Source organism: Bacillus rossius, chromosome 14 (assembly GCF_032445375.1).
Source record: "Bacillus rossius redtenbacheri isolate Brsri chromosome 14, Brsri_v3, whole genome shotgun sequence".
Classification (NCBI taxonomy): Eukaryota; Metazoa; Arthropoda; class Insecta; order Phasmatodea; family Bacillidae; genus Bacillus; species Bacillus rossius.
Genome location: NC_086341.1, coordinates 4,431,358 through 4,455,165, shown reverse-complemented (window position 1 = coordinate 4,455,165; position 23,808 = coordinate 4,431,358). Strand labels below are relative to the sequence as shown.

At 36.3% G+C, this 23,808-nt stretch overlaps 1 protein-coding gene across 14 annotated transcripts in view; it reads left to right on the top strand.

Annotated features, from left to right (window-relative positions):
* Positions 1–245: 245 nt before the first annotated feature.
* The window catches only part of LOC134539050 (mitogen-activated protein kinase kinase kinase kinase 5-like), an 83,174-nt gene continuing 59,611 nt past the window's right edge, over positions 246–23,808 (top strand). For 5 of the 14 annotated variants that reach the window (XM_063380757.1, XM_063380751.1, XM_063380758.1 and 2 more), the window contains exons 1-11: positions 334–551; positions 5,787–5,844; positions 7,863–8,018; positions 10,151–10,254; positions 11,230–11,358; positions 12,825–13,006; positions 16,659–16,740; positions 18,947–19,054; positions 20,028–20,118; positions 21,095–21,222; positions 23,081–23,154. In XM_063380757.1, the coding sequence (XP_063236827.1) occupies positions 441–551; positions 5,787–5,844; positions 7,863–8,018; positions 10,151–10,254; positions 11,230–11,358; positions 12,825–13,006; positions 16,659–16,740; positions 18,947–19,054; positions 20,028–20,118; positions 21,095–21,222; positions 23,081–23,154 (1,223 nt within the window). In that variant the 5' untranslated portion in view covers positions 334–440. Of the gene's footprint in view, positions 552–5,786; positions 5,845–7,862; positions 8,019–10,150; positions 10,255–11,229; positions 11,359–12,824; positions 13,007–16,658; positions 16,741–18,946; positions 19,055–20,027; positions 20,119–21,094; positions 21,223–23,080; positions 23,155–23,808 lie in introns of all 14 variants that reach the window. The other 9 variants (XM_063380752.1, XM_063380746.1, XM_063380755.1 and 6 more) reach the window with 6 other exon arrangements.

Sequence of the window (23,808 nt, the reverse complement as noted above, 5' to 3'; positions counted from 1 at the left end):
TAGTGACTACAACTTAAGCAACCAAATAAAATTTTGCGATAAAAATTACCTAGCACTAAAACGTTACAATGATTTAATTTTTTTGCTAACAAAAAAATTCAATGATTTTTTATGATTGAATGATTTTTGTTATTAAATAAAAACTCACAATCCCTACCATGAAACTTTGAATATAACTTTTAATAGTTCTGTTTATATTATACCGAATGTAATTAAACTTGATTTTAAGTTATACTCTCAACTTTGTTGAAATTCTGTAAATTCTGGAATTTCAAAAAATTATTAACGAGGTAGTGAAAGTTTTTTGAAGTGTCAAGGGAATTTCAATTTCTTGTGTTTCCTAGCGCGTGAAATGTAGGCAATGGCGATTTAGGCCAGGCAGGCAAGAAATATTTATTTTTAATTTTCAAGATAATTACATTGTGATTTTTAACTTAGTTATGGCCCATGGATCCGGAGTCTTATCGTCTGATATTAGTAGAAGAAATCCACAAGACGAGTATGAACTCATCCAGAGGATAGGTAGTGGCACGTATGGAGATGTTTACAAGGTTCGTATTGTCAAAATGTATTGACGTACCCTTGAAGAATGTTTTCATTGTTATTATTTCGGATTGTAATTTTTTCGTGTAGAAATGACACTGGTAAAAAGTATAAAATATAAATATGTTGAATACTTATTTTTTGTGTGATATGTGCCGGTTTTAATAGCAGAGAAAAAAATTAGCATAATATGTGAAAGTCACATGTAAAACAGATCAGGCAGGATCTTTAATAAATGAAGGTTGTGATAATCACAAATATACAGTTTACCTACAAAAATTATTATTTTTTGAATATGTTATGCCTGTGTTAAATATTTAGTGGAACAGCTTAATCCTGTATAGTATTATCCTATGAAAATATATTTTTGTATCATTCATTTTTCCAACAAATCTTGCTAAATTAACTAACATGTCTTTTGCCAATTTTAGCAACGTGTTATAACCTTATAAAACGTATTACGACTGATAAAAAATTATGGTAACAAATCCAATTCTTACACCAGTCACAATCTTGAATCAAACCATTACAATTTTTTAAAAACCATTTGTTCAAACTAGTTTGCTAGCTACAGACACATATTAAAAAATGGTGGGAGTAGTCTAGATCATATTATAACAATATTGATGACATCAGAAACAAGGCAGCACTGACGTCATTATTACCCTAACATTCTTATGGAACAAGCATGGGAATTTGGTGGTAAATGAAAATTGTAAATGAAATACACAACACACATCTCATTTAGCACAGCAAACAAAATGCACATAAAGCACTTAATTACGAATCACAAACATTTAAAATCCATAAAAAAAAACTTACCTACCTCTTTGCTTTTACAACAGTAATTGTTTACTGGTAATACATACTAATAATGTATATATATATTACATTTCTGCCAAAAAAATTACCATTTAATTCATTCAATATTGTAAAAACACAAACCTTCACTTTCCTGGTCACTACTGCAATCACAACCACACATTCTTTCTGTACACTGTACAGATTTATTAAACCATATAAATAACTATGAACTTGCATTTCTCTCATGATTACTACACTCATTACCTCACATTACTAATAAATTACTTGCTACTTAATTCTTATGTACTTATTTATTCACTTTATAAATATATTCCATTCCACTTATTACTTCACTCCTGTGCATACCTCAACCACTACTATCGCTCAAAAACTCACACAATCATTTGTATTTATTTTCACAATGTTATTTAGTCTTTCATTGCTACCAATATTACATACTATATTTTCCTTTGAACCACCATTCGAGTTTGTTATAATTGGCCAACTTCCATGATGGACATCATATGACATCATACATTTCCCCATCTTTCTTTCCAGCCAATAGAATTAATCTATAATATGCGGTATCATGTAGTGAATATGACCCGTTTATTTTGCCCCTTATTTTAATTGATAGTCACTTGCGCTTCCCAACATTCATTTAAAATTCATTTAACTTACTGTCACTGTTAGTTATATCATCACCAAACATTTATTCCACAGTTTTTTTTTTCAAGCTTTGTTATCTGTCAAATTCAGTGCTCATCATTTCCACACAATCTCCGGAAAAATCATCTCTTATTTCAAACACCACTTCTTTTCTCAGAAACTTCTCACGAATGCACACTAACAGTCTGCAGTGGGGTTCAGAACCGGGAAATCCCGGTCCCGAAAGTACCAGGAATTCCTGGTACTTTTGATATAGTAAAAGAACCGGGAATTTAAAATCAGTTTCCGGTTCTTTTGGTACTTTCGAAACTGGACATTGACAGCATAATTTTTTTTTTTTTTTGCGTGCCAAGGTTACTCTTATTCGCTACTCTCCTCCGACAAGGCGATGGAAGCGGGCGGGGTGAAGGGAGTGAGTCTGCCGCGCCTCAGTCGCTGATTGGTGTTTGGACTGCTGTGTGTGTGTCTGTGGTTGTTGTACCAATACTCTTTAAATAACGATAACTTTGTTTGTTCTTTTAAGTTTGTTATCAAAAGATGAAATGTTATTTTAAGTGAATAATTCTGCGATTTTGCGTGCGTTAAAACAATTATTTGTTTAATTTTTTTTTTCCCCAGCGTTATAGATTGAGAGTAAGACGGAGAATAAAGGCACAATTCCGCCAGAAAACAGATGTTGTTGTTTATCTGTGCATGCGCGAAGCCGGCGACATTTTAGAAAAATAGCTGAGAACCAGACACTGGGTGATGTCGCCAGCATAGCGAACACAGTTTTGTGTGGCCAGTGGCACCTGAGATGCAGCTGGGTATATTCTACTCGCGTGGCGAACATCGTGAACATAGCGAGCACAGCGCCCTTTGTGGCCGTAGCTTTACAACCAGGCGACAGTGCAACCTGAAAGCAGATGAGCAGTGGCTCTGTACTATTGTTTACTTGTGCAATGCACGGGGTGTGATAAATAATCTAGAAACGAGCAGAAGACTGGATCCTAGATTTTGTTTCTGAGTCCTAAACTTTCAGAGCTTTAGTCCCTGTGCTAATACCAACATCAAAATAATGTACCATCTAGTAGGTACGATTTTAAGGTGTGCTTTGTCTTCAAGGGAAACTAGGTGTTTTCTGACAAGCCAAAAAAAAAATATGTTATTTTTCATACAGCAGGTTATTACTACTTGTTTTAAACACCATTATAATTTTACAAATTATTTTATGTGGTATTTACATTAAAACCTTATTGGTATTTTATAATCTGGAAGGATTAAAAATCTTTAAACATATCAAGCGAAAAGCTAAATGAGAACGGTCATATACAATGCTCATGTAACTCAATATCTGTAGGAATTGCAATGGAACGAAACTAATGATGGGGTAAAATGTAACAATCCAGGGCAGGACGGGTAAAGCTGAGACTTAAACACTTTGTTTAGTAAAAACTAAAAATATTTTTTTTTAGTTTCATAAGAAATTTTAAATGTGTGGTTCGGGGAATAATTCATAATAGGCCTGAAGAATTCAGTTTAGGAGCCCGCCTGGTCAAGGTTGTATCTGTGTTGGTGAGAGAATTTCTCGCTGGTGCTTCTAGCGCTGCAACACCTCTGACCGCAAGGCTGTGAACTGATACGCAGTCTTCTCGTCGTGCACAGGGCAACTATGAAATATGAGGGGTGACCGTATCATTAGATGGCGCAGAGATAATGATAAAGGTGCAATGCAAGTTCCTTGAGTGCTTTCAAGAATCTTTACTGGGTTTTCATACCTTAAAATTATTCTAAAAACATCAATTTTAGCATTTTTCGCGATTCTAAAAAAAAATTAACTTTAATATGAAATTTTAAAACAGAACTTCTCATCTGCTCCCAGCATATTCTTAAATGATTTTCATAAGCAGACACCACCCTGATATTTTGAGAAGTTTTTGAATCACCTGGTTTTTTTTTTTTTAATGTTCTGCACACCGTATTTGTGCACAGGTAGACGGAGCCGTTGAAGTCAGGGAATTTTGTTTGTGGGTTTTGCTGGCCACCTTGCGTTATTCATGTGTTGGTAGCCCAGCTGGCATGTAAGCAGGTCAGGATCGTCTGTGTCCCGATCATGTCGTAACAAGGCCGTCGCCACATCCGCATTCGGATGGGTTGCTTTATCTCCGTAATGCTTCCTGCTTGTGCGGAAGCACGTTGGCATGGACTCCTCTTCTGTACTGTGCTAAGCGTTTGCCAGTAGACGTCTTGTCAATCCCTACTAATATTATAAATTAATTTTGAAAGTGTGTTTGTATGTTTGTCCTTCTTTCACGCAACAGTGGAGCAATTTTTTAACATTTCTTTTTTTTTGCATATGGATAGTTTATGGGCCGGAGAGTGACATAGACTACATATAATTATGAAACGTCACCCCTAAGGGAGTGAAAAAGTGGTCAAATCAGTTTCATAGTTACAGACATACAAACAGTGAGTTTGTGTCATTTCTTTAAGTCCACCACATGGTCACATAGTAAGGTCTGGCAGTCTCCTATCCTTCTTGCTATCCGCTTAGTGAAGCTCGCGGCTGCTAGCGAACTAGAGGCGCTAATAACAGTTTAGTTTAGAACTTCGTCAATAGATGTCGTTGCTTTGAATTCGTAACGCGCATCATTTGGTGCATCCGTCACGTCTTGCCTAGGGGTTACCACAAAATTAAGTTGTAGATTGGCATCCCAGCTTTGCTGATGCATAGCCTTGATGCACCAAGATTGTGCAATAAATGGGACTTTAAAATCATAATTTCTAGTTTTTCAAGTGTTTGTTCTGCAGACTTGAAACTCGGTAGTGATTTTCTTAATATTATAATGTATTTAGCCTGTGCAATGCCGGATACTTCAACTAGTTATGTTTATTAATTAGATAATTTTTTAATTTGTAAAACATCCAGGAATTATTTTTAGATTATTAATTGTATTATCATGAACACATAGATTTTATTTATTCTTCTTCTCGTAGAATACTTGCCTAGTTAAATGTATCACTTTTTATGCTAATAATTCTGATTCAGTTCTTTCACTTTATTTTGCATTAATTAAAACTAAATTGGAATTTTGCTCAATCATTTGTAATCATATAAAGGCTACTAATAGTAATAAAATTGAAAGTATACAGAATAAAATAATTAATTCTAAGAATCTTCCAAATCCAAGTTTTACTCTCCTTTCTGATTGCAGTTCAATTTGATGCTCTCTTTATACAGAAATGTTACAATCACAAAACCAAATGCAATTATATTGTTCGCAATGTTCAGTATCTCATGCGGATGAAGCACTCGTCACTGAAGACCCATATCATCCTGCCTTAATTATAAAAAAATATCTGAGAGAGTGATTAAAATGAATATTTTTTTAGTCCCATCTGGATTCTTAATTGCATGTCTGAATGACTGAATGAGCGGTGTCTGGATTAGTGTGACACTTCTGTACTTGTTTAAAGGTCCTTGGTTTCCTTGGATGCTCATGCATCAAAGACCGCGTGTATAATCCCCGGCCCTACCCCTGTGGCTCACATTTATGAAAACCTAGTTAGTACCTAAGTGGTTCGGAGCCAAGGTCTCGTCTCCCAAACCCTCTGGGTGAAACAGTTTGATGGATACTTGTACCCTTACCTTCCTTTTGATTTTGTGAGTGTTTAATGAAATGTTAACTTGGATATTTTTAGTTTTTAATGTAGTATGTACTTTGAATTACATTGAGCTAGTGCAGAGTTTTGTGGCTTGATGTGGCATAACCAGTTGTCTCTTCCCCCAGGCGAAGAGGTTATCCACCAACGATTTGGCAGCCATCAAAGTGATAAAACTCGAGCCAGGTGAGTTGGTGGGGGGGGGGGGGGGGGGGGGGGGGGGGGGATGTATGCAGACGTGCACACGTTTCTTCGGCACGGAAGGGAGAGGAGAGGGGTACGGCAGACTGACAAACACGAATAGTGAAAATAATGTGATGTTTCTGGGAGCTAGAACAGGGAAAAACTGTGAATTTCTCAGCTAGCCAGGGAGTTTTTGATGTTTTGATGTGCAAACATCTTAGCTCTCTGGATGCAGGATTGTGTAAGAGTAAATTCTTGAATGGGACAGAAGTTGCATGGAACGGAAATGTGTAAACACGCTACTGCCATCTGTGGCAGATGGCGCGAACCAAAGTTCACAAAGCCAAAGGGAAACTTTATAGGATTGACTGTTAAGTAAATTTTAAAAAGATTGGTTGTAATTTAATAAAATTACTTTTTGGAAATTTGTTCAAAATTTGAATTTAGTCTTTTTTTCTCCAGACCCATTTCATTATATAGTTTAATATTGTGCTCTGCGAATCAATGATTCAATAGTCAATGTAGCTGTGCTGCAGCGAATTCTAGCGGCGGATGCAGAATGCATGGGTGATTCACGTCCAAAAGTGCAGTTGCAAACACGAATTGCATATATTTATCACCCTCTGCATTATTTTAAAAAATTGTATGTTGAATTTTGTGTCCTCAAGTTTTGTATTATAAGTATTTGCAACATGAGAACACATGAATTTGCCTGTTACTAAGTTTATACTTTACACGTCTCAGGAAAGTACTGAAAGACTTTCTTTTTTTAAAAAATAATAATGAGGTTTATAAATAATTGACGTTATAGCAGAAACTTTTTCATTTGCACCATTTACACATACACACCCTTTCTTCCCTCTTTCCAATTGTTAATAAAGTTTTTCTCCCACTACGCTTTGCTTGTAAGTATTTCAAAACTTTGACCACGCTCATTGACTTCAGTGCTATTGGCGGTAGAGCAATTAAATCATTAGTTTCCTGTTGCAATAGTGAAGTGTAGCATGCCCAAGAGAAGTAATTTTGAATTTGACATTTTTGATAGTTATTGGCGACTAATAATTTTTTTCCCAATCCTATAAAAGTTAGGGAATTTTTTCATCATAGGTTTGCTAGCCACCCTGTTAAAGTGAAAAGTTGCGAATACAAGCAACCGTTAAACTTTCTTGTCATGGAAAAACCTACAACCAGGCATAGGATTTAGAGATTGTAATCAACTATGTGAAAAAAAAATGTAATATTATTTTAATTTACAAAAATTAACTCAATTAAACTGCTTCATAATAATTTACAGGGTGTCTTAGGATCAGTGAAGTCACAAAAGTCATGAAAATGTAACAAAATGGGACTGCTCACAAAAGTCATGGAAGAGTCACGAAATAAACAGTATCTGAGCTGGAAGTAACAAACTTGAATTTCTAGCAGCCTTTTGCTAACATGACTGTGGCTTTTTGATGCCTCACTTAATTTTATAGACAAACATTTAATATGATTAGTTTGAGACTGTCCCCTTCATATCATGTGCAGATTATCGCTGAAAATGTTTCAGCTTTCGAACATAAATTTTTGCACTTCCCTGCGAACAGTGCATGTAATTCTTATTACCCATGTTTACTATGCTAATATGTCCAAACCATATTTTTTCATGAGCGCAGTTCAAAGAATTTTAAATAGTACGTCACTTATTCACTCAACTGTTTTCTGTCCAAAATATGTGACTTCTTTTTTTACATATCTTAGATCTTAGTGTCATATGCCACTTGAAAGAACGTCCAACAGTTGGTTAAGTTCGTGGTTAAAAGTGATTTTTGCCCAGAAGTATGCATCTGAGGTGCAGATGTGTAAAAATGACCCTGTGAAGATTTAGAAGCTGTAAGAAAACTTGATTTAAAGGTTGTGAAAGAGCCCCTGAGTTTGTGTCACCGGGTACTTATCGTAGACAGTCTGATTCCCATCCTGAGTGAAAGCGAGCAAGGAGCGCTCCGGGTTTGCTTGGGAGACTGGTGTGTGTTGACCTGCAGGGGACGACTTCGCCATCATCCAGCAGGAGATCCTGATGATGAAGGACTGCCGGCACCCCAACATCATCGCGTACTACGGCAGCTACCTGCGGAGGGATAAGCTGTGGATCTGCATGGAGTACTGCGGGGGCGGGTCCCTGCAGGACATCTACCACAGTGAGTGGCCCCGGGGCTGGCCCGGGAGAGCCCCGCGCCAAAGTCTGCGCTCGAAGCCACTGAAGTTTATTTCATCTACGTTTTGCTACCTGACTTGCATTTGGTTTCCGTTTTGGTTCCTCGGGAAAGGGTTTTAGTTTTTTTTTAAACTTAAATATCAACATGTTCCCATGAATATTAGCTCTATTCTGCAGTACGTTCGCTCAGGTATAATTTTGCTGATCACCCCGTGATATAAAAAACATTTTTCTAAGAGTAAATTTTTAATTAAAAGTTCCTGAAATTTTGTTCAGCATGTATTTGTAGACATCCTTTGTGACAGCATACTGTAAAAAGCAATGACAGGGTGGACATAAAAAAAATTAATTAAAATGACGCATGTTTGTTAATTTTTTTTTTATGTTTGGTTAATTGTGTCGCGTTTCCATAACTAAAGATTTTTCACCGTGTATTATGTGATAGCTGACACGGAATTGTGGTGTTGCAAAATATTTGTTGAAATATTGTTATTAAACAAGTTGTCTTTCGATAACTGTAAATTTGTAGGTCCTGTCACATTTTTTTTTTATGAAACACATGTAACGGGGTGCACGCCTGTTACGGCTTCTTCTGAGACGCTGAGCGAGTTACCTCGCTCTACGTCGCTGAAAGTTACGCAGGAGCGAGTGTGACGCAACTTAAAATGCTAGAAGACTATCAATATTTCTTTTTAAATAATTTAGAGGAATAATTCTGTAAATAGTGTTAGTTTGCTTGGGGATCCAAAAGTGACCCAGATGCCAAAATAAGAGAAGAAGAAAAAAAAGTGAAAGGTTATTTGTCATATTTAATGCAAGACAAGGTTGTTCACAGGCGGCATCCATGGTTTTTGAAACCCCATGCTTCAGAAGCTACCTCATATATTTCTCTCTTAGTTCTTTCATTTTGTTAATGTGTCAGCATTGTTTCATTTCGAAGTGTATAACAAATGTATGAAAAGAACTTTTAGTGCTACTGTTTGCTGACTGCCCGTGGCCCCAATCCCAACACATACAATTCACAAATCTAATTTAAATTCGTAATTGTTCACTATACACATTTAGTTGAAGGAAAGATATAATTAATATAATGTAAAATTTACCTGCCCATTTATATCCTCTATGCTCTTGTTATGTATCTAAGCTTGTTTTTGAAGTTATACTTCTAATGCGACTTCCAACAAGGTTGCGTTAAACGTTTAACGCTCCTGGGGAGGGGGAATAGAAAGAGAGAGAGAGCGAGAGTGAATGCTATTGTAAGGAACTAAGTAGAGAGTAAGAAAAAAAATAAAGATCCTGACAGTTTGTAGTGTCGCCATATTTGTTTCAATTTTCAATACCCTTTTTGTATATTACAATTTAAATTGCAGAAAAAAATCATGTTTCATAGACACATAAATAGTGAGTGTGTGTCATTTCTTATGTCCACGAGGTCTCGCCGCGTCATCTTCTCCTTGGGGCGAACCCGTCCACTTAATTAAATAAGCAGCTTTTATCGTTGAATGATTTCATGATTTATTTCATGAAAATCTGCTGTCATAAAAAAGTTAGTTTTATAGACATTCAATAGGTCTCTCTCTCTCTCTCTCTCTCTCTGAAAATCAATCTACGAATCGTTACAAATTTATTTCCTTTATTTTTTTAGTTTTATTTGATACAATATGATTTCACTAAAAATCAATTTCTACTCCTTCCTATTTTCATTTCCACATTACGAAGTTTCACTTCTTCCGCGCGTAGGGACTCCACGCACTATTTTTGCATGCAATTAAAAACTATTTTTTAATGATGCCAAAGAAGTATAACTTCTCACGTGCGTACCTAAGTACACGCACCCATTTTTTTAATTTATTTAAATACTCAATATTTTTATTATGTCATTTTCTTATGGGAACTAGGTAATAATTCATGAGGTATGTTGTGTGATTAAGTAGCATATTACAGTTACTATACAAATTACGTGAATTTTTATGATAGAGTTAACTGCTGATAACCTGTTTGTTTATGGTGCGGAGGAGCATGCTAGACCTGACCATGATGTTTGTGACGTATGTGGCATTGTGTAGTGCATGACAGTGTAGTGGTTGTAATGCTCTTCGCTCTTTGCCCTTTTAGTTACTGGACCGCTCACAGAACAGCAAATTTCGTACATGTGCCGGGAAACTCTTCACGGGTTGGCGTACCTGCACTCCATGGGTAAAATGCACAGAGACATAAAGGTGAGATTCAGTCGATTCTCACGACGTACCTACCATGTTTTATCGCAGAATCGTTGCACATTTCATGCTAAAACCAAGTTTGAAAAGTAGGATGCGTGATTTTTATGTGAGAAAAGAATTTTTTTTTTTTCCATGAAAAGTACGTTCAATTAAAAAGCAGAGTATATAAAAACACGCCAATTTAAACTGATTAGTCATGCAACAAAAATAGTTAGTGTAGCTTAAATGGAAAAAAGAAAACCATGACCTGAATGTGAACCGGAACTAATGAAGTGTACCCTTAAGTATTATCTTATTATATACTAACCATGAAAGGGTGCGGGCTATCAAATGTACTTTGCTCTCACTTTTCTCTTGGAAGTGAGCCACACTCCTTATCCAAGACATTCCATTCTCCTGTCATTCTCACTGCCGTTTCCATTCTCATCCTCTCCTTAAAAAACTTTCGTAGTGTTCTTCCTCCTTCTTCGCAACTCGTCTCCCCAGCTCTCCCCCCCCCCCCCCCTCCCACCCCGCATCAGTACTTGGTACATCGTACCTCCGCCTGCCTTCCGACCTTTAGGCTCTCTCAGCCCGTTTCTGTTGTCAGCCCTGTTGGGGCCAATTGGAATACCCTCCCTTTCCATCGCCGTCAGTTCTCCTCCACTCTTATCTTCACCCACCTAGCTGCTCCTTCTGTGAGGATGTATTTTTAAAGTGGTCGTTAAAAGATAAGTTTTACATAGTTTAAAACTCATTTCACTTTGAAAAAAAAAATAGTTTTTTTTGTATAATGAAAATTACTGTCCCAAAAAAATTTAATGAGTTAACTGTTTCAATTACCCCCTCCCCCTCCTCCTTTTTTTTAAACTCTATGTGATGAAGAATTCAGTGAAATTTTTGTAAGACTATGGGGGATTCATTGGAACAGATTTTTGCTGCCCCAGCTTGGTTGAATTCTGCCCTTCAGCTTCCCGTTGGAATGTGTGTGTGCAGGGCGCCAACATCCTCCTGACTGAGAACGGCGACGTGAAGCTCGCAGACTTCGGCGTGTCGGCCCAGATCACCGCGACCATCAACAAGAGGAAGTCCTTCATCGGGACGCCCTATTGGATGGCCCCGGAGGTGAGTGCCTGAGTGCCTGGCACGAAGCAGCGTTGTCCGACTGCCCACAGCCCACAGTTGAGGAGATAACAACTGTTGGATAAAATCAATTTTTCTTTTTGACGTGATTAACGTCTTATAAATTGATGAACGTCGGCTGCACGCTGCGAAAAATTGTCACGTTCCGCCCGAGCCGAGCTTGCAAGAACCGGCCGACCGCCGTGCGAGAAAATCTTCTGTAATATCAAACAGGTTAAGGCAGGGCTTTTTTAACTAATTGTTCGTGGTTATATTTAAACAAATTATTTAAATTAAATTTGCAAAAAACTGTAAATAATATTTGAAAATTAAAAAAGTATGCAATTTTTCATCAATGATTTCTTATGACGTTATCACGTAAAATTATCGTCCGTAAACCGACTTTACAGACAACCCCCTTTTTTGTAATTGAAATTTACAAAAGGAGTTCCAAAATTAATTATCAAAAATACATAGTATAAATGGTAAAAAAAAATTAAGTAGAAGTTGTACAGTAGAACCCGGTTTTAATATTCCTGCCTATAATGTTTTCCTCCTTATAACATCGTGTGAAGTCCAAACATTATAAATATAATAAGCATAAAAGTTTGCTATTTATGCATTTCCTCCTTATAAAATCAAAAATTCAAGAAATGCAAAATAATTTTTTTTTTAAATCCTGTGTTTTCTATACATAAAAGGTATGTATATTCGTAATTACTTGTCTGTTTGCATATTTGTCTTAGAAGAAGGAAAAACAAATCCTTTCATTCCTGGCCATATTGGTGTGTTTTCAGATGCGCGTATGTAGTTCTACAATATATTAGAAGTTCTACAAGCTTATTATATTAATATTACTTATAGAGTTGAATTTGTTTCATTTATAGATAGGAATCCACAAAAAAAAAAACATTTTCAAGTGGCCAAAGAGTTGGTCAGAAGCACATCCACTCTAAATGCTATCGTCGTGAATTGTAAGACAATTTTACATAAATGTGGCACTGTTTCTGTAAAGACAAAGAAAATAGAAGCTGGAAGCATCTCGAAATAAAAGGAAAATTGTTGGCTTGGTTTAAGCAAATTCAAGCATTGCGGAGTGCACTCATCTACTACTAGTTTTGTGCTGTAAGCAAGTTATTTTCTTGGCGCAATTATTATTATTTTCATTAAATACATGGAAAAGAGAATCAGGTTGCAAAAATGTTTTCCAGGGGTTCCGCGATTCAAAACTGTTTGATCATTGAACTCGGTGCGGTCGTTTCAACTTTCTTTAACTTTCTGCGGGCCGCTAAGCGCCGCTAGTTTTTTTCCGCCCTGAGTTAGCTGGACTTCTCGTTTCCTCCCCCTTGCACACACGTTCGGTCTCGCGGGGCAGGAGGTGTAGAACAGTGGTGTCTTGCCGGCTCACGGCAAGGTGTGCCGTGTCTCTCCGCTGGCGTGAGACCCGGGGGTCCTGGGTGTGTGGGCAGGTGGCAGCAGTGGAGCGCAAGGGCGGCTACAACCAGCTGTGCGACATCTGGGCCATCGGCGTGACGGCCATCGAGCTGGCCGAGCTCCAGCCACCCATGTTCGACCTGCACCCCATGCGTGCCCTCTTCCTCATGTCCAAGAGCGGCTTCAAGCCGCCCACGCTCAAGGACCGGGACAAATGGTGGGTCCCCTTCCTCCGCGGTTACGGCAGAGACTCATTCTGATTTGTGCAGGTTGAAAGCCTAAAGCTAGGATACAAGGAGGAAGGCCATAGCATGGCAAGGATTGAGAAATGGTATTAACATCCTGACGCTACAAGGTTCCAAATAAAGAATCCTTTCTTCCCCCTTTTCCAACCCGTATCGCAAGTGTTACTTCAAGCTCGCTGTAGAAAAAGGTTTTGACGGAGATCAATAACTGACGAAAAACCAGCTCCTACTGCACAGCTTAGGTTTCCCCCCCTTCCTTCTTTGCGACAGGGAATTTCGTTCACTCCCCTCTCTTCTGTCGCAAAGAAGGAAGGGGGGGGAAACCTAAGCTGCGCAGTAGAAGCTAGTTTTTCGTCAGTTTTTTAATCTCCGTCAAAACCTTTTTCTACAGCGAGCCAGTAGTGCTCAAATGTTTCTCTCCCATTCCTCGTTGCTCTTTAAGTATATCAGCACTTCGACTACACGCATCTTCATAATCTTCTGCATCGTCATCAATTGCTTTCAGTCTTTCAGCCAGGTCAGCCAAGTGCTATCAATATTAGTGCAATAAAATTATTGATATTTGCCTGTTGTAATAGTTGTGTGGTATGCCTACTAGTCTTAGTTTCGATTTTTAATTTTTGTTAGCAATTGACAACTAACTAATATTAGTGATCAGGGAATTTTTTTTTATCGCAGTAATGTTAGCCACCCTGTTCTAGAATAGAAGCTAACCAACTTTCTTAGGTAGAACGTCTTTACACACTGTATGGTAATTAAAGGCCTTTACTCATCAGAGCGTAACGAAAAGTAAACCCTCAGGTGTGGAGGTCCCAATGGTTGACATAGGGAGGTGGAATATTGTGCCCCCAATTCACCCTTTGGAAAAGCATTAGTGAGGCGACAGTATAGTGCTTTATTTTATGTTTGCACTGGAAACGATAACGGTATATCGCTTTAAAAACTCAATTTAAAAAAAAATTAAAATCTGCACAGAAATTTCCAATACTGTTAGTGTTTTTTTGTAGGTTATTGTGTACTTATATTGTTCGGTTTTATCGTTTAGGTGAATTATGGAGTATTCTGTTTAATGGTTCAAGTTGGTTTGTTTTAAGTATGAAGATTTTTGATCGCAACTTTAAATAAAATTATTCTACTGGCTCACTCACCCATTGTAAAACAGAACTAAAGATTTGAGCAGTCGTGGCCTTAGACTGGTGCTGCCCTGGGCTATTTTGCTTTCATGCATGCCTTCCCCAGGAAAATTTTGACAATGTACTCTTTCAAACAACATTATTAACCCAACCTGTAACTTAAATTTTGATCATGGTTTTGTTTGATATTCTTGCCTGATAAATTATCGTCAGGTAATTTTTATAAGTGCTTATGATCAAATTTCCATTAGAATCATGTAATTATGCATGGCAGTTAAAGCTTTGAATTTTTTTTTATAATATTTATTAAGGCATGTGAAGTTACATGATATTAAAAAGGTTATTTTAACTGTCCTGTTAGTATCCATATTTTTAACGGAGCAATAGACAAACAAAAAAAAATTAAAAGCACCGGTACGGATTCTTGGGTGATCGCCCTTTTTAATGGTGCCGCCCGGGAGCCGCCCCTGACTTGAGAGCAAAAGGTAACTGAGGTTACAGTGTCTCCAAGTGGCTGAATGTCATGTCTCATGTGAGAAGCTGAGGGTGCAACCAGGGCCGCAACTGGGGGGTGGGGGGGGGGGGGGGGGGGGCAAGCGAGGCATACGCCCCGGGCGTTAAGCTGTGGGGGCGCCGAAATCACCTGCCTGCATTGTAATTCCTACTAGTGGGTTCATGCATGGAAGTTACAGTAGCACAGAAACTGTTACATGTAGGTATGGAAGATGCTTAAATAGCACCATTTTTCCGTGGGAGGGCCCCCAGACCCCCCGCTTTATTGGTGTGGTATGTGCAGAAAAAGAGGGGTGGGGGGGTGGGCGCATTAATCCATTCATGCCCCGTGTGCCAGAGACTAGTTGCTGCCCTGGGTGCAACACGATAAATGGGTTGTGAGATATGTGTGAGAGATAATAAACAAAATATGTATGTGTGAGAGAACATGAGAGTGAGAAGGTAACTGAGAATGAGCATGCATATGAGAAGCTTTAGGGGATGTAAGTAAGTAATGGATAGGTACAAGATTATTTGGTAAATTGCGATGAAACCGATTAACGCCGAAAAGCATTTAAAAACACTGCAAAACACCGAAATGCAAGTTATATCATGGAATTAAGTAGTATTTTTCTAAAACTTAGTTAAAATCTTTAAAAAAGAAATCTTTTAATGTTTGAAATTCAAGGAATGTCATTTCCAGACAAAAGTATCCATTTTTACTGTGCATTTCTTATTAAATCAATTTTAAATAATAAATGCTCGCAAATTTAATTTTTTTCTAAATGTATCTGTTTTAGACAATTTTTTTATTATTATTTTACCATAAAAATGAAGTATGTAAAGTTTACTCCTATTTTGGGGGAGTAAGTACCCTCTTTTATCGCATAATCGTCGCACGCGCTTAATATTTTAGAGCGTCAAAATTTGGATAAAAACAACCTCTTGCATAAACGTCGCATGATGTTTTTGGTCCCGCTATTAGATGCCGAGCGCTTTGTGTAGGTATCTTTTCCGTATAAAAGATGTATTTTAAGGTATAAATATAATATTTATGAGAAATTACTGCGTACTTATTTAAATAATGGAAATACAAAGCTGTCTGATGTGTAAATTTTCTTTTTTAAGACTTTTTAAACGTTATAACCTTCATTGTTCGTCTCCGTCACCGCAGTGTACCGCTTACAAAAATGTAGCCAGCGCTCGTTGGAATTATTACTGTTTGGTTATGTTGCTTCTCGTATAGAGCGCGCACACGTAGTCGAATATCGATATCTCGCCAATTGCATGCAACGCGCGCTCTCTATGAGGAACTGAGTTAACTAAATTTGATATCCCGCATACTCGTGGTGTTTACTACGGTAGTTACGCGTTCGTTCGGCTTGCATTTGGATCACAGATTTTATTTTTCCATTTAAAGTTGAAGAAAGGTTTTTTTTTTGCATGTCTTATTAAATTAAATTGTTTGGTGTGCTCTTTTATACTTCACTTTGTAAATAAACGTACTTTACATAAATGGGTTTTGTTTTTATGAATACTTTATCTAACAAAAAATAATTTTTCCCGCATAATCGTCACACCCCTACTTTTCAAACTTAATTTTAGAATAAAATGTGCGACGATTATGCGAGAAAACATGGTATTACAAAATAGCTTTTATAAAAATAAAAATTGTAATCCCGAAATCCTCTGTTTTAAAAACAAATTTGGATTAAAAATAAAACCATAAAGTCTTGTCTCTACGATGATTTTGATGGATGGTTAGAGCTGTGCGGTGTGGCAAGTGATTTTGAATGATTTTTGGGAAGCGAGAAATAAGTTACTATAGATCACAATAGAAATTTGAAGTCGTAGAGGTGTCACAAGTATTTATTTATTCAGAATAAATGAGAAAAAAGTACAAATTTTTGAAGGAAGATTGTAAATGGAAAAGAAGTTGTTTCGGCTAAGTTTGGTTGAATCATACATAGTAATTAATTTTTTTAAATTCTTATTATAGGAGTCCAACATTCCACAACTTTGTCAAGGTTGCGCTCACAAAGAATCCAAAGAAAAGGCCAACGGCTGAAAAGTTACTTTTGGTAAGTCGAATGGGCTAGTTTTTTATATATATATAAAAAAAAGCTCATTAACTATACTTAAAATTTCATAGTTTCACACAAACATTGCATGAATACTCTAATTATTACCTACAGTGAGGTTGACTTAAACACAAACCAAAAGTTGTGCAGATTTGAATGTACATTCAGTCTAGTCGATATAATACCTTAACAGTTTTGCAAACTGTAAGATAAAACACCATTTAAGAGCTTTCATTTTATTTTAATAATAAATAATTTCTTGGAATATTTTTTAAACGTACTGTTTTTTTTATTATTATTATTGTAGAATTTTTGGTACATCAATTTGAAAAAAATATTTTTTCAATTTTCTCGAATCCGAATCTATGTGTCAAGAATCAAACACAAATTAATATACACTATATTAAAAATATTAACTATGTAGTTGAATTATTCTCTCTTTTAAATGGTTGTTTCACAAACTATCTTTCCAGAATCAATACATATTGTAACTGTATTTATATAATTACATGTTAAAAGTGTAATATCATGGGTAATGGGGAAAAGGATATGAACTTCAGAAGTAATCAGTGTTGAATTTTTTAATTTTACTTTGATTTCTCTAAATATATACAGCGAAACCCCTTATTTACGTTACCGTTATTTACGTTTTCCCGTTATTTGCACTATATTCTTCAGGTCCCGTTTGGTTCCCATATAGTCCAATACAATACTTTCCCGCGAATTACGTCTCAAAAATCGAATCAATCCCGCTATTTACGTCACGAACAACCATAAACAACCAGAAAATACCGTGGAGCTAGTAGGCAATGAACATTTTAAATAGCAAAATATACATATTTTATAACATGAAAAGTTGCTTTTATTTCTAAACATGTAATAATTTAAGCCTAGGCGTGTAAAAGTACGAGTAATTATAGCAGGAGACAATCTAAAATGCACGAGGGAAAAACGTAAACTCATGAATGTACAAACATGGCTGCTTGTAAGTTCTGATACTGTATTTATGTCACAACTTAGCCGAAATACTGGTACGAGACATAAACTTCACAAGATAAAATGAGCGGTGTCTTGGTAACTGTTTTATACGTCTTTTATAATTTGGGAAGTATTGTACAGTTGACGCCATATTTTTTAAACTAACCATTTATTTCTGGGGATCGTAAATAATTAATTATTGGTATCAAGACATCATGATAAACGTAAACTTGAACATGTCACGGCAGCGAGAAAACTGGTGCGTATACCAATAAACTGGTATTAGAACTGGATAAAATTGGTACACGGGAGGTGGAGCTTATATTTTTTTCCGCTAAGCTCGCATCTATTGGTTGGCGGCTGATGGCGTCATGAGTCTGGGCGGAGCATAGAGTGCGCATGCGCCGCCGCGTCGTTACAGCAGCTGACCGAGTACAATGACCTTTCTCCGCGTTTGGCGCGCTATTGACGGTAAATATTCATCAATTTGCGGCCTTTTCTTAAAAAATTTTTTACTGTGAGCAATTTGTATGTAGCCCGTATTTGTTATAAACCCTGCCGGTTGCAACTGTATTTATAATTTGGAGAGGCAAATAATCTCCTTGAACAGCCAAAAAAGCAAGCAGAAGAAAATTTCAAATTTATTTTTTAGGAAGTAATCAGAAAAACATTTTGGCTTTCATTCTTTTTTTATTTTTGTCAAATGTGGTAAATTAATAATTGATTAAATACTAAAGTAAAATTTGTTGTTAGTGTGTTTGTACCTGCATTGTAGTATGTGCTATTAAACAAAAGGAAAAAAATTCTAAATAAGGTAAACTGTACTCCTTTTTATGCTTTTCCCTTTATTTACACTTTCCCGCTTTTTACACTTTTTTACTTTGTCCCCATGAAAAGTGCAAATAAGGGGTTTTGCTGTATATATTTTTTCTATTTTTTTTTTCTTCGAATATTTAATCCTTCAAATACCTAGGATTTGGTGGTATTTGAGGTTTTTAAGTGGCACACCCCTAATTTTTTTTTTTTCATGTTTTGTGAATATTCTGTGCTGTCTCTATTTATTGTGATAGTGTTTGTTTTTACTTGTTTTGTGTCGTGCCCACCTCTAAAGTCTCAAGACTGTTGGTGGGCATATAACAAATTTAAATAAATAAATAAAATAAAGTGCGCTATTATTGTGAGTGTCATCTGTTATGTTGATAAATCGGTGGGCCCGTCTTGTCCGCAGCACCCGTTCTTCCACGGGGAGATGAGCAAGCGGCTGGCCTTGGAGCTGCTCCAGAAGGTCAGCAACCCACAGCACATGTTCACCGACCTGGAGCCCGACGAAGACGGGGTGAGCGAGGCTCCGTGTTTTCTTCAAGTATTTTTTCCCTTTGCTTGTGTCGCCAGAAACAAGATTTGTCCTTCAGTTCCATTCATTCTTTTCAAACAGAATATTTACTTGTTTTTGGTATTATTTTTTTATTGGTGGTTCGAATCCCAATCTTTCTCGAATTCGAATCCCCCGAGAGTACTTTCAACATAACTACTCATATCTTGAATGTAGGTCTCAAGGGTCTAAAATAAAATGAAAAAAGTATGAACTGTGGTGTTGAAACATTTACACCTAAAAATGCTTCATTCATGAACTAAAGTATCCAGAATCAATTCATGTTGTCATTTTATTTACATGATTTAAAACTTAAAAGTACAATATCTTGGGGAATTTGAGGAGGATAGATATGAAGAAAAAACTTCAGGGGTTATTAGTGTTGAATTTTTAAATTTTTTTTAATTTCCTTTAATGTTTTTCTTTAAATCTTTTTTTTTTTCTCATATATCAAATCCTTAGAATATTATGAATTCGATGGTGTTTGATGATTTGATTGGCCCATCCCTAATTATTTTTAATAATTATGTTCATTTGTATTTGACATGTGAAAAATGTTTCGTAATATTATATTCATCTAAATAGTGGCATTCATATTGTTAAACAAGCTGTATTTGTTAAATTAAACCATTTGTAATATAATTTTGCCTGTAAAACATTAGTCATAATAAAAATTAAATTTTTGTTTGTACGTACCAAATATGATAGTAAAATTCAATCAATCAAAAAGTATATTAAAGCCAAAATTTTATAATTTAACAATAAAAAAAATTTATGACCTAAAAAAATTGTTGAAACCAAGATGATATAATTTGTTTTTATATTCCTCCCCCATGGTTTGGTACATCTTGCTAAAAGGGGCGGAAAGGGTACTGTCGTAAGGGTGACATCCGTTCCTCACTGACGTGTTTGTGGTGCGCCATGCTCGCTGTTTCAGGCCGTGCCGAACGTACCGCAGAGGATAGCGTCGAAGCACACCTCTGCGCGAGCGAAATCAAAACCGGCCGTCGACCTGCCCATCAGCCAGAGTGAGTTAGTTGTCCGCGTGTTTGTGATTGCATCCTGGCCGCGGATGTGACAGTTCATGAGTCATTGGTAGAGACAGTAGCTCGTGCCTGCTATTGGTATTATCTATTTTGTGTTATGTATTAATTTTTTTTTGACGTGATAACGTCTTGTAAATCGATGAACACCGGCTGCACGCACGAAAAAGCATGACTCATCGTCACGTTCCGCCTGAGCCGAGCGTGCGAGAACCGGCCAACCACCGTAACGAGAAAATCTTCTGTAATATATCAAACAGGTTAAGGCAGGCTTTTTAAAAGCGGCAGTTTAAAAAATTTGATATGACGTTTGTTTCGTACTGAAACTGTTACCAGATAACATGAAAGTCAAAAAACGATAGCCGGACGTCCGATGACGCCGGTACCTGATGAACCACTGAGTCTTTCCTGGTGGCCACCTGGATCGCTTGAGTTAATGGCAGCAAAATGGCGCCGTATTTGAATTTTGAAGGGTCCAACACTTTGGATTAGTTCACATAAATCTAGGATAAGCACTATTTACAAATCCAACAACGTTATCACGTAAAATTATCGTCTGTAAACGGACTTTACAGACAACCCCTTTTTTTTTTTTTGCATAAAAATAAATTTAAAAATCTACCCTGTGGCTGTGAGAAAACTTTATTTGGACGTAGCTATGCAAAAAGGAACCAACCCACATGAAACCTATTCTGAGTATTTTGAAGTTAAAGTTAATCATAAATTGTAATTCTCGTATTGATAACATAATGTGGGTATAATTTTAATGGTCTAGTTTAAAAGCTGATATGATAATAGCAACGACGGTACAATCAACCTTGTACTATTTTAGTTTATATTTTCAAATAAATATATAACTAAATTGTGGGTCGGTTCTTTTTTGCTTAACTACGTCCATTTTATGTCCCGGGAGAGTGTTGGGATGGTCTCACGGCGCGACCGCGCTGGTGTCTGTGCGCAGGGGACGTGCTGCTCCACGACCAGGGCGTGCCGTCGCGACTGGACGGGGACCTGCCCCCTCCCCACCCCCCGCACTTCACGGACGTGTCCAGGGTGTGGGACATCATGGACATCATGAACAACATCGAGGTGCGTCCGGTCGCTCTCGCTCACTGGCGAGGTCTGCGATTCTTACACAAATATCCCGTACTATTCAACATTTCAAAAATAATATATATTTTTTTTATTATTATTCACTACCAATAGATTCAGCAAGTGAAACTCATTCACTTAATAAATTTAGAAAAAAAAAAACTTGTATGAAGCTAACAAGATCTAAACGAGAAATTTGGATTTATTTTCTGCAACATCATATATTTAACAAATAATATATAATTATGATCAAAACATAAATAAAAACTATACTTTTTTATATCAGTTTGATCAACAAAATAATCCCAAAACTTATAATTTTACTAGTTAAAGTAAATGCTTTGACGGATTTTCGATTTTTCTTGCATCTGTTAAGTGTGAAAATAAAAGGCTCACAGTATGTTTGAATTCGAATAATATTTGATATTCATAAATAATTTGATACTTGATTCGAATAAAAAAAATAAATAAACAGGATTGCAGAAGTCTATTGCAAACCTTTCGAGGATATCTTTTAAAGTTATGGTTCACAATGGTAAGAGTGGTTAAATCCTGTTATTCCCACGATGGTGACCTAGATTTATTTTCCACAGAGACCAAACCTAGAAATTATTTGCGAGTAAAAAACATGGCAGATGTTGATAAATATTTTTGGGGTTTTCAATTTCTCCCACCTATTCATTCCATCTCTGCTTCATTTATGCCTTTTTTTTCTACATTATCGGTTTCTTTGACATAGATAATGACCAGATATTAAACCCTTATTCATTCAGTGATTTATTCTCTTTAATTAAAATGATATCTTATTTCTGGGACCTTATTGGTAGATAAAAGATTATACGTATAGTGAATTGCGATAAAACCGAAATAACATTGAAAAGCATGAGAATACAACACGAAACATGGAAATGTTAGTTAATGAAATCAAGCAGCATTCAACCAAGACTTAAAATCTTAAAAAATAAATCCTTTTTGTTGTTTGAAATTCAAGGAATGTCATTTCAGGACAAAATTAGTACCAAAGTGCATGGACCAGAAAAATGTTTTCTTTCTTGGATTGTACATCACTTGTTGAATCACTTTTGAACTGCAAATGCTTGCCGATTTATTTTTATTCAGATTGTATCTCTTTTATACAAATTTATTTTGAAATATTTTATCATTAAAATGCAGCATAAAAATAATTACACTATTTTGGTGGAATAAGTATTACAAAATTGAATATAAAAAAATAACAATAATAACACTGAAATTATCTGTTTTGAAAATGAAATTGGTCTAAAAATAAAACCAGGAAATCTTTTCTCTACTTATTGCCTTATTGGTCATAACACTCATACTGTTACGGCAAACATGAAAACTTGGACGCGGCTGTGTCACAGCAGTAAACCTAGCAGGCAATCTTCAGTTAATATGTTTTGTAACAGTCCGTAAACTACTGAACTGTGGTGAATGTCGGCTACGTGATTTACATGGTGTTGATGCTGACTTAGCAGCTGAAGAATGAAGTAGTCAGGACTATAAATAATGGTGTCAGCAGAAGTCGGGAATTTTATTAAATACAGTATAATTAAAGTCAGGGATATCAGTTGAAAATATGAAAGTAACCAGGAAAAAGATTACCTGTGTTAAAAAAAGAAAGTTTAATTATGAAACTAACAAGTTTGTTATAGTAACCCTAATTAAATGTATTATTTATTAATTGCATTAATATTATTTTTGTGACAAAGATACTAGTGAACATTTTCATGTAACATTGCAGAAGACCCCATCTTAAAAAAAATGGTGAACAATTGCGATTAATAATTTTTTGGTCAAGCTCTTTAGGTTCTGTGTCAATGTTGTGTTTGCACAGACTGTCCACACGTGCGAAGCAGAGGGCGATTGGCCGAAAGAAGTCTTTGACGAGCCCCCGCACACCTGTGAAAAGTGAGTGCACTTCAGTTAGAAGTTCACTTTTGTTTAATGTGTGATGAAAGTTTTAAGGAAGAGGAAATATTTTGGCGGGTTCCATCGCTTAATAGTATAAATGTATAACCATCGACAAATTGACCATCCATAAACTTAACTTAGCATCTCAAGATGTTAACAGCCTATTATTGCTCTTGTGGATAAGTTCTTATTTAGAATTATTTTTTAATCTCTCTGATTAAAAAAAAAAATTAGCCATGAAATATAAATATATACTTCAGTTCAACTGTTAAGTCTAAATAACTAAATAAACCCATTAATCGGTGCCCATCATTGAATAATTGTGGAACAGTAGTAGGTGGATAATTGCTAAGTAGAAATTGCTGTTTTCCACTTAAGCTTGCATTCCTGTACTATGCTACATTGGGAGATAATGTAAATTTAGCATATTGTGATACATATTTGGTTTTTATTGGGCCTGTGCTTTTGCTATTGTTCTGCTTATTGGGGTTACGGTAGTAGGTGGTTTAGTGTGACTTCGCACTGCCTCGAAAATGAGCAGCGAACTGGCCTAACTTTCCTATTTGAAACTAGACTTGTGCCTGAGAAACTTTTTTTTTTTTTTTTTTTTTTTAGAGCCTTCGTGTTCCAAGAAGACTGTCAAACCAAACA